Source organism: Achroia grisella, unplaced genomic scaffold (genome assembly GCF_030625045.1).
Source record: "Achroia grisella isolate CSIRO2021 unplaced genomic scaffold, CSIRO_AGI_Agris_v1 utg168, whole genome shotgun sequence".
Lineage (NCBI taxonomy): Eukaryota > Metazoa > Arthropoda > Insecta > Lepidoptera > Pyralidae > Achroia > Achroia grisella.
In genome coordinates, this window is record NW_026712669.1 from 108,465 (window position 1) to 120,800 (window position 12,336).

Consider the following 12,336-nt stretch of genomic DNA (forward strand, 5'->3'; position numbering starts at 1 on the left):
CGTTTGTGCGCGCTAATCTTAGAAACGGCTAAGCCGATTTGAGTGCGGTTTTCACTAATATATTACAGTACTAGCTACTCGCCCCGGCTTGGCGTATAATTTACTCGTAATTGTTAGTAGAATTTAATTTTTCTGTCTGTGCATTTGTGCGCGCTAATCTTAGAAACTGCTAAGTCGATTTGAGTGCGGTTTTCACTAATATATTAACTTTACTCGCCCCGGCTTGGCCTATAATTTACTCGTAGTTATTAGTAGAATTTAATTTTTCTGTCTGTGCGTTTGTGCGCGCTAATCTTAGAAACGGCTAAGCCGATTTGAGTGCGGTTTTCACTAATATATTACAGTACTAATACTCGCCCTGGCTTCGCCTATAATTTACTCGTAATTATTAGGAGAATTTAATTTTTCTGTATGTGTGTTTGTGCGCGCTAATCTTAAAAACGGCTAACTAATATATTACAGTACTAATACTCGCCCTGCTTCGCCTATAATTTACTCGTAATTATTAGTAGAATTTAATTTTTCTGTCTGTGTGTTTGTGCGCGTGCGCTTTTTAACTAATATATTACAGTACTCTCCCCTACTGAGTGTACATGTATTATACATATAAACCTTCCTCTAGAATCACTCTCTAATCTATTTAAAAAAACGCTTCAAAATCTGTTGCGTAGTTTTAAAGATTTAAGCATACATAGGGACAGACAGCGACCGCGACTTTGTTTTATACTATATATATGTATAATGAAGCTTAGTACAGAATTTTGTATTTTATTCCAATTAGTTGACGAATAAAAAACATATACGGGTACATCTTGCGGGCTCTGCTTACTTTCTTTCTTCTTAATCGTTCTCTCACTGCTGAAGATCTCGACCCTACATTATCCTGTCGACCAGCTGTCGCCGTCGGTTATGCTCAGACGCCTGGTGACCATCGAGTGGGACTTCCTCGAGGTCTTTTACCCTCTATCTTACCTGTTACCATTAGCCTCTCCATATTACCTACACTTCTAATATACTTACTAATATAGCAAACACTAAGTTTGTAAGTATGAATCGATGGATGGATGGGTTACTCTTTCATGCAAAAACTGCTGAAAGGATCTTCATAAATCTTTATAGTAATATAGCTTAAACATCAGATAGCACATAGGCTGTATTTAAAAAGATATTATGTATAATGGGCAAAACATACTGATAAATATCAAGTAAGTATGATTCAGACGATGTTGCGCAGGTCAGTTTGCATATAAAAAACACTCACAGATTCTTATCTATCTTACATATGAATGCGGATGGTCATGAAATGAAATGAAATGATATTTATTCAGTAGATGTTAAAACTAAAACAGACACAAAAAAAACTCAATCATTGCAACAATTACAAAAAAAATGTACCATATAAAAAAAAAATAGTAATAATCTCAGGACAATCCACACAGCGCCATCTAGACCCAAGTTAAGCTAGCTAGAGCTTGTGTTATGGGTACTAGATAACTGATACATATACATAGATTTTTTTTTTTAAATACATACATATTATGCATAGAAAACACCCAGACCGATACAAACAATCATACTCATGAATACAAATGTTTGTGCCGTGCGAGGAATCGAACCCGCGACCATCGGTCGTAAAGCAGTGTGCTTGACCGCTAGACCACCGAGGTCGTCATATAAGTCATATAAGTACATTTGTTATAAAATTACAAATTACGTGTGCGTGCATGCATGTGTATGTTTGTTGATACATCTACCGAATAGGTCCGTGCTCAGCATAATCCTGCAGCGGCTGGAGCGCTGTTTTTCAGCACTAGACCGGGGCTTGATGTATTGCGATGTTGTACACGATTTATGTTATAAGAGCAGAGGAAGGCCGATAAAGAGATGGATGGACTATGTGAAAGATGATATGGTAAGAAAGGGAGTTGTTACGGAAGGACTGTATTAAGGCTGGTTAAAAATGAGACACGTTCTTAGGTGAGGTATAATAAGTATAATCAGCTCGCTAGCAAAAATATAAAGACACTATGGCATAAGAAAACAAACGGAATATAAAAACAGAACGTCAAAATATATATATAAAAAATAAAAAACTATCAATTCAAAGGCCATTGCCATCGGCAACAGGCTTGTGAATGACGAGATGACTGCGAACATAGAATGAATGGAAGATAAAAGAGAAAAACATTACGTCGACCACAAATACCTATATGGGATAAATATAAAAGCAGACGCTGCTCATTCTATTCTATTCTATCTATATGTCATATTGTTTAAACCTGATCGAGGATTTGAGGGATGGTTGACAGATATTTATTATATTTATGAACAAAAATGCAATATTGCGGTAATGTCTCTGTTAATGAAAAGGAGATGGACGAATATGGAAAAAAAAATGTCTTTGTTAATTTTGAATTTTATTCTTTTTCAACTTTCTTTTTTATTATGTCTTGCGAACATGGCAACGCACGTTTGTAGGCTGCCAGTTACATTTACTTTTTCTATAGAAATTATACAATATAGACTAAAATATATATTAGAAAAATTACCATATATATAATTAATAATAATTATACATCAACGGCTTCTCTCGAATTAATATAGGAACTATTTTAAATTACGTTACAACCAATTAACACTTTCATAACTAGTACAAAGATTGTATATTAAGTTTTAATATTGTTCCGTAATATTAAACCGAAATTGTGGATAGCATTCTCGATTAATCATTTCCACGACGCTGTTGTTCCTATAATATAATAATACTATCTTTTGCCCGCGGCTTCGCTAATTTATCCCCTTAGGGATGGAATTTATCAAAATCCTTTCTTAGGAAATGCCTACATAATAGTAGCTTTATGCATCCAAAGTCTCAGCCGGATAGGTTTGAAATTGACAAACTTTCATCCCCTATTTTATCCCTTTGGGGGTAGAATTAATCAAAATCCTTTCTTAGCGGATGCCTATGTCATAACATCTACCTGCATGCCAAATTTCAGCCCGATCCGTCTAGTGGTTTGGGCTGTGCGTTGATAGATTACTATGTCAGTCGCCTTTGAGTTATATATATTTAGAATGTCCTATATGGAAATTAAAATGAACAGTCATCCTTACTAATATTATCTTGCTTTTACTTTCAGGACAAAGCTACAAGCGATTTCAATGTAGTTTGGTACATAGACTAGACTCCGAGGAAGCACATAGGCAACTTTTTAATGTGAAAAAAGGGTTGTAAATGAAGTAACTTCTTTCTTGTTAGATTATTGAATATTTTTTCGTTATTTGGTTGGATATAGTTGCGAGTACAGTTATAAATAATATAAATATTTATCTCCCTTACATAATATTGAAAACAGCGTTTTGAATGATTGCAAGTGGTAAAACATTGGTTTACATTCTTGAGTTCGAATTTGGTCGACGCCTAAAAACATTTCGCAGGAATCAATAATAATCTATATAAATAAATAAAATTGGAGTATCTGTTTGTAATTTTATATTTAAAACTTTATATATTAAAATAATAATATGATTATGATTATCTCTGAACAATTCACACAGCGCCATCTAGACAGTAGTTAAGCTAGCTGAAGCTTATGTACCGGGTACTAGACAACTGATACAAATACATAGATATGTTTTTTTCTTAAATAAATATGTACATATTATACATAGAAAACACCCAGACCAAACAAACAATCATACACATGAATACAAATGTTTGTGCCGTGCGAGAAATCGAACCCACCACCATCGGAAGTAACACGGTGTGCTAAACCGCTAGACCATCGAGGCTATCAATATATGAAAGTATGTACATACATAAAAAAATATTTTCAATATTTTTGTATATATATATATATATATATATATATATCTTATCGTAGATGCTCCGCTAGCGTTTTCCTTTAGCGAAACTCTACATTCAAAACAAAATGCTGCGACTATCCCCTCTGGGATTACAGTCGTGAAGTTATTATTAAATGAAACCCAAGATAAAATCTAGACCTACAAAATTGTTTACGACACTATATTCAGTAAACTTTACGAGCTCTCATAAGCCTCAATTCTCGTCAAATTTGACGTTTTATGTACACGGCAGTTGTTACAAGATCATTGTCTGTAGCAATTGTTATGCAAAGACAACATTATTTATTTATATTATGTATATAAATTTTACCATCGCACCGCTCGGCATCGACAGGGAATTCATCCCCACACGCTGGAACCTAAGTGGTCCCGAACAGTGCGGTTTCAGAGGAGTTTCCTCCCGCGTACACTTAGATTGTGGAATGAACTTCCTGCCGAGGTTTTCCCACGAGACTACAGCATGGGGTTTTTCAAGAAGGGTATATTAAGGTTTCTTAAGGGTCGGTAAACGCACGTGATACACGTTAGACGTTATACACCCCCTTGGTGTTTCAGGCGTTCATAGGCTACGGTAACCATTTACCATCAGATGGGCCGTATGCTTAATTGCCACAATCGTAGTATAATAAAAAAATATATAGCACAGAAACGTGGTCGCCAAATATGAGCTTCATAAATAAGCTCAGATCACTCAGAGGGCTATGCTCGATCGTATCAGATCAGAAATGACGAGATCCGCATAAGAACCAGAGTGACCGACATAGCCCGAAGAATTGCGAACCTGAAGTGGCAATGGGTAGGGCACATAGCTCGTAGGACAGATAGCCGTTGAGGCAATAAAGTCCTCGAGTGGCGCCGCGGACCGGAAGACGCAGCGTGGGAAGGCCTCCAGCAAAGTGGACCGACGATCTGGTCAATGATCGCTGGAAGGCATTGGGTGCGAGCAGCGCAGGACCGATCGCCGTTTTGGGACTTAGTTTCGGTGGCCTTAGTTCTGCAGTGGACGTCTTCCAGGTGGAAATGATGATGATACTTTGCATATGATTTAGCAGTTATATTACAGAAATCAAAATCAGTGGAGTAGTAGGATACAAAAGGCGGTCTTATCGGTTATGAAATCTCTTCTAGATAACTTTTGGGAAAAGGAGAATTGAAAAATTGAAACAACCTTGAAAAAAGTCTGATTGTAACATTACTCTGAAATATATTTTTAATAATTTTAATTTCATTTATTTAAATAATAAAAAGGTATATATTTTCCTCAGGGAAGGGAAGCGGAAGATTTTAAATCTCACGATCTCGCCCGTCATGCTCTGATAGGTATACCATCAGGTTGACAACACGCCTCCTTTGGCCCATATTTCTGGCGAAACGGTCGCCTGAGCAGCCAGCCACTGCTCAGGAAATGGTCCAGTGCTTTACCGTCACAGGAGCACGGCGAGGAGCGCGAAGGTCTCTTCGGAGAAGGTAGTCGGCCATGCTGACGGGGTAAGGCACTGTGGAAGTTCTCTAGCCGCAGTTGTCCGAACTCCCGATGTCGCGCAAAGACGCCACCTTTCTGCTCCTAGATCCACTCGAGAAGATCCTGGTGCCATTGCGGCATCCCCATTTGCGGGCTCCGAGGAGGGTGGGACATCGAGTTAAACGACTTTTAAATATTCTCACAATATGGACATCATCGATGACATTGAGAAACTTTTTGAAGGCCATTACCTTGGACGAAAATGAACGCCAAGAACTTTCATCCGATGACGGAAACTGTTTGGAGATGGTTGTTGAGCCTACAGGGACGGATGACCTAGGTCTAACGCCCAAAAAGGACTCAAAGCCAAAACCAAAACGAAGGAGGTTAACAGGAGCAGCGCGGAAACGCCTAAAACTGTTAATAGCCGCCAACATCAAGGCAATGAGAATGCCGACCATCTGGCAAAGTTAGGGGCAAAAACCGTCCAACTGGGCCCCGAACCCTTCTGTGGTGTGCCTCGTTGCCTAAAACTGGGACATCTCAAATTAATAACCAAACGAGAAGCACTGAATCACTGGCAAGAAATGCCAGGATTAATACATTCAAAAGACCTTATATCGGGCTTCTCGACCAAATACTCCAATAGATTACTGCAATTGAGTAAAAACAACATATGCATGATGACTAGGGCCCTCACAGGACACTGCAAATTGAACAAGCATATGGCTAAGCTAGGCCTATGCACGACAAGTATCTGCAGATTCTGCCAAACTGAAGAGGAAACGCCGCTTCACATCCTATGTGGTTGTAGCCCACTCATGCATAAACGAAATATCTCCTTTGGAAAGTTTACACTCTTTCCCGAGGAGATAAAAACGATTGCTCCTAAGAATATCCTTCAATTCTTGTCCCTGACGGGTCTAGGTAGCGAACTCTGAAAAGGGCGAGCACAATAGATCTATGTAGGTCGCAGTGCTACAGGTGCTACACATCTGACAATGTAGCCCAAACAACCCAATAAAAAAAATAAAAAAAATACCATCAGGTTTTTAGCCAGTAGAAGTCCGGCAGTATCGTTTCTTCCTCTATACCGAACATGTCTCCATGACTGAATATTCTGATATAAACTGACGGCCTCGTTGGTCCAGTGACACAACGCTTCCTACTACCGATGCTCGTAGGTTCGAACTCATGCAAATTTTTTTATTCATGAGTATGATTGTTTGTACGCGGTGATGTCTATGTATTTGCAAAAGGAAATATCTAACTAAGATATTTCTTTTTAACAATACATAGAAAAAAATATATCAGTTGCCTAGTGCCCATAACATAAGCTCTGCTTCCCATGGGACTAGATGGCGCTGTGTTAATTGTCCAAGTTTCTTTATTATACCTCTCTACAATTAGCGTCTATTCACGACTATAATTTTTGTTCCAGGTGCCATTATTTTCGGTTCAGATCAAGAAGTGGCTGGAGTTATATATATATATATATATATATGCATTCAGCTGGGTCGGATCTGACGGCTGGAGCGCTAGATCCCTGGTATCGGATGGGAACGAACGAGCTGTGGAGGGAACAATCAGTGTCCAACCCCAGGCCCATGACGTCAAAGGATTTACCGACTACTTTCTGTCGTTAAACGTGAAGAATAATAAGAGGAATCCATGGTTTGTCGGTACGTTACATAAATAATAATAACTATTGTAAGACCGAGATTTATGTATAGTAGATATCTGCGCCTTAAGACTCATCTAAACGTACTGGTCTTACCTCATTTGATGGTAAATGTAGCGCGCTTACCTAGAAGAAATCTATTCACCTAGACTTAAAGAATTAAGAAGGTGTTCTATTTCTCTGGGTACACAAAGACTGGAAGCGTGTTCCAGTCTTTGGCAATGCGTATTAGAAAGGGCGACGCGAACCGCTTGTTGTCGATGGCGTTGTGAATGAAACTACGTTAGTTGGTAGTAATGCAATAGAATATTATTTATTCAAATAAACTTACATTCATGCACATTTGGATAGTCATTACTTATTTTTTTATAAATTACCACTCATTCGGAAAGCTGTCTCATCACAAGAAGAACGAGAAAGAAACTTCCGTGTTGGTATTTTAATAATTTAGTTGTAACTTTACATTTTTAAGTTGAAATGTGTGAATACAAATTAGTAAATTAAGAATGGACATAGACCCCAATACAAATCATACTCGTGGGTACAAATGTCTATACAATACGAGGACCCGAAAAATGAACAGGGGACCATTAAATATGAGGCCGTGTGCTAAACTACTAAACCATCGAGGCCGTGAAATACGTCACTTGGTATTATAACTATTTATAAATAGAGAAATAGTGACATAATAAAATATCAAAGTTATGAAAGAAAATCACGTTCGAGGAAAATAAGAAAACTGAATTGTAAGATTGTAGGAAAAAAACGTATTCAATCAACCACTGTAAGACGTCTTTTTGTTGCTTTTCTATTATTAAATTGTAAGAATCTTTATATAGTATATAATAATATAATATGATTTAGAACTAACACGTAAACTATATAAGACATTTTATATATTGAAACATTATATCTTTGAGTTATATATATATATATATATATATATAATTCAAAGGTGACCGACGTAGTGATCTATCAACGCACAGCTCAAACCACTGGACGGATCGGGCTGAAATTTGGCATGCAGGTAGATGTTATGACGTAGGCATCCGCTAAGAAGAGATTATTTCTACCCCCAAGGCGATAAAATGAAATGATGAAAGTTTGTATGAAACTTTGTCAATTTTAAACCGATCGGGCTGAGACTTTGCATGCATAACGCTACTATGACGTAGGCATACCCTAAGAAAGGATTTTGAAAAATTTCACCCCTAAGGGGATAAATTAACGCGAGCGAAGCCGCGGGCAAAAGCTAGTCGTTACTAAGGTAGTGACGATTAAATGTTTTTTCTCAGATACACTGACTGTTTAAGCAATTAGATTTTAAGCAATTAGATTGCTTAAAAAGTCAGTGTCAGTCAGACAGTCAGTCAGTCAGTCAGTTTTATCATTTTCAAAAGTTATATTAAGTTTAATTGAATAAAGATTATTTAGATATCTAGACAGACAGACAAAACAGTTCTATTTGTATTCTATTATATTTTACTCTATAACGTTCTTGACTTTTCAATTATTATTAAATATTTTTCTAACTATACCTGTGGTTTCACCCGTGCCAAATTTTTAGCCCATGTGTTATTGAGATGTATAAGCTAAGCTACATTACTGTAAAGTTTCATAAAAATCCGTTCAGTAGTTTTTGCGTAAAAGAGTAACAAACATCCACCCATCTATCCATCCAAATACATAACCTTTCGCGTTTATAATTACTAAAACTTATATATGCGCATGTAACATTAAAGAATTTTTGTGTAAGAAAGCCTATTACAGGATAGACGAACTCATAGACGACAACATATAAGTAAATAATTAGTTTATTAGCATACAACGTTATAATTTATTTATCTCATTGCTTTCTTGATTCAATTATTTTAGATAAATGAAAGCGTATCGGGTTTTGTATTAATTGCCGAATGCATTCTTATGTGAAATGTGAATACTATAAACATCAGATGGCAATTGTGAGTAGCTATGACGTGGTCTGGTGTTTTGAGTAGTTATGCTCACTAAAATGTGATACTTGTGGCGGCGTGGTGGGCCGGGTCATTGGGTTCTCTAAAATATGGTCAAGCGCAGTGATGGCTCATCCGTCATACTCGTGAACGGGTTCTGCTTGTAGAGACTGGTCTGCTCTAATTACTATGACTGATTTCCTCTTATTAATTGTTTAACAAGTTAGTTATATATTATATATTTTTTCTATTTGAGTATTTAATTGAATTAGTGCTAATTGGTGGTTTGTATTCACACAGTTCAACTTAAAAATGTAAAGTAATAATAAAATTATTAAAATTAGCAACAGAAGCTTATTTGCTCGTTCTTCTTGTGATGAGACAGCTATCCGAATGAGCGGTAGATTAAAAAAATGTGATGACTATTCTAAAGTGCTTCAATGTAAGTTTATTTGAATAAACGATTTTCTATTCTATTCTATTCTTTCATGAAAGAGTAACAAACTTCCATCAATACTCGCAAACTTTCGCGTTTATAAGCTTAGTAACTCTATAATAATGTCTTTGCTCCATTGTCATTATCCATATGTATCCATTGTTATTATTTATAATTTTGTTTCTAGAATTTTGGGAGTACCACTTCCAATGCCGCTACCCGGGGAGTCCTAGGACTCCGTACAATTGGCAGTACGAGCGCTACTGTTCCGGAGCTGAGAGACTGACCATAGACAATACAGAATTCGAGAGGCAGCTCCAATTCGTCTCTGACGCTGTCATGGCCTTCGCTTATTCTATAAGGTAAGTTTTTAAATAGAAGTGTTATACGTCTGACGTTTTTATGTGACTATGTGTGTAGCTCCTAAACAAACGGAATATACTCTATTCTCCCAAATCTATATATATAACTCAAAGGTAACTGACATAGTGATCTATCAACGCACAGCCCAAACCACTGGACGGATCGGGCTGAAATTTGGCATGCAGGTACGCAACAACGTCTACACAGACCAAACCGCGGGTAACATAAAGAAAAAGAAAGAAAGAAAGAAAGAAATAAAGAAAGAAAATAATAGAAAGAAAGAAAGAAAGAAAGAAAGAAAGAAAGAAAGAAATAAAAAAAAGAAAAACCGCGGGTAACATAAAGAAAAAGAAAGAAAATTGTTTATTTGGTACACTGAAAATAATTTTTAAATTTTAATTTACATTTTTATATTAATAATTACAGTACCAAATAGGTCTCCGGTCAGCATATGTCGTGACGGGGTGCCACGACACTGGTTTTCAGCGGATACCTTCATATATAATAGAAATAGAAATAGAAATAATCTTTATTCAAATAAACTCATTACAAGCACTTTTGAACAGTCATATTTTGATTCTACCACTCATTCGGAATGCAGATTCATCCCAAGAAGAACGAGCAAGAAACTTGTGTGTTGCTCTTTTTAATAGATGTTTTTTTTTTTATATAAATAATTACAGTATAACAAGTAAGAGGCATGCGATAAACAACATAAAAATCGCACTCATTATTAGTGTAATTAGATAATATTGTCAGTGCTATAGATTTAAAGTTTTTCTATAACAACATTATTATCGTTAAGGAGTTCTTAAATTTTATAGTAAGCTTTTTTGCAAAGGAACTGAATAAATATAATAAAATAATAATAATAATACACATACATAGGAGCCATTCAAGTATTACGTAAGCAGATTTATTACAATTATTAACTCCCCCCGCACCCCATCCTCCTTATCAGCAAAAGTAAGCAAAGCATTTGCCCCATCCTCCCATGCTTACGTAAACATTTTTCAATTAATGTATTGCTTTTATTTAGAAAAGTCAATGTGCCATTCCTGTAAAAAAGTAAATAAATACCAATGACATAATCATCATCTAGACTCCCCTATCCTCCATGTAATCCAGTCATCCAAAATAAGTAAAGAACCCCCCCACCCCCCCCTCCCTTTAGTGCTTACGTAATACTTGGACGGCCCCATACATAAATCTAGGCGGTAACATGTTTATCAACATACATAAGCCGTAACAACCTTGAACATGTCCTAGATTTAAGAGTGATTAATGTGACCAGGGGTAGGGATAGGGTTCGATCCCTAGTTTGTTTGAATTGACATATCAAATCTAATGTTGTAAACTCAATTATTTGTTTAATATATCCCTGTCGACCTAATCGTATTAGTTATAGTATACTAGCATAGGAATAATATAACTACAGTGTATCTACGTTATATATAGTGCGGGTGTGCTACATTTAAATTAATACAGTTATTAATGATTTAATGATAATAATAATAACACACATATACACACACTGTAGCATCAGGTGCAGGAAAAAAAATTATTATTATTATTATTATTTCTATCTTCATCACATAACTCATGACAGATATAATAAATATATATATAATAATAATAATAATTTTATAATTGCTTCTTTAAGTTAATACAGTTATTAATGATTTAATAATAATAATAATAATAAAACAATAATAATAATAATAATATGTTAAGTTGCTACAATTATACATCAATATATAGCACATAAACATAAATACATAGAAAGCAAAGTTTCATATTACAAATACAGCCCTATTAATGTATTAGAAAATGATCACTGTAAAGATATAGAACAATAATTATGACAAAACTGTACATCACAACACACAATATATAAAGTATATCTTGTAGTCAAACACAAAAATATACAAAGTACACAGATCTAGTCATAGAATTAAAAAAACAATGGAAAGCACACACCATCCACATAGTACCCATAGTTTTGTCATCCACTGGTATTATACCAAAAAGTCTGAACAAACACTTAGACACGTTGCACATCCCCTCCTCTACAATAGACCTATTACAAAAAGCCGTCATACTAAACACATGCCGAATAGTCAGAAAATTTCTTTCTTCATCACATAACTCATCCATGCTTGGCTAAGGCCCGCGTGTTTGAATATATTACCCCCGTAAAAAGGGAGATATAATAAATATATATATATATATATATATATATATATATATATATATAATAATAATAATAATATAATAATAATAAGGGCCCTGAACCCCGGCCGACTGTGCTTTTTTTTGGAAGTTAGGAATAATAATATTAATAAAATCATTCCAATCGTTATGTCGGTAAACGGTCTTATCCCAACCAGTCTGGAACAACATCTCAGACGGTTGGTCTTCCGGGGCGGTCACTCCCGGGAAAGATGCAGAAAGCGGTGCTCTTAGATTCTGCCCGCATTGTACGCCGGTTTCTCTCCCTGGGGCCCTGAACCCCAGCCGACTGTGCTTCTGCCGCGGGTATGTTGCCATCTCCTCTCCTTAAGAGGGCAGATGA

The 12,336-nt window shown here is 36.1% G+C and overlaps 1 protein-coding gene across 1 annotated transcript in view; it reads left to right on the forward strand.

Moving 5' to 3' along the window:
• LOC131841413 (metabotropic glutamate receptor 2-like) overlaps positions 1-12,336 on the forward strand; it is an 84,029-nt gene that overhangs the window by 20,594 nt on the left and 51,099 nt on the right. The window contains 3 exon segments of the mRNA XM_059189730.1: positions 6,771-6,822; positions 6,824-7,011; positions 9,586-9,760. Of these exon segments, the coding sequence (XP_059045713.1) occupies positions 6,771-6,822; positions 6,824-7,011; positions 9,586-9,760 (415 nt within the window).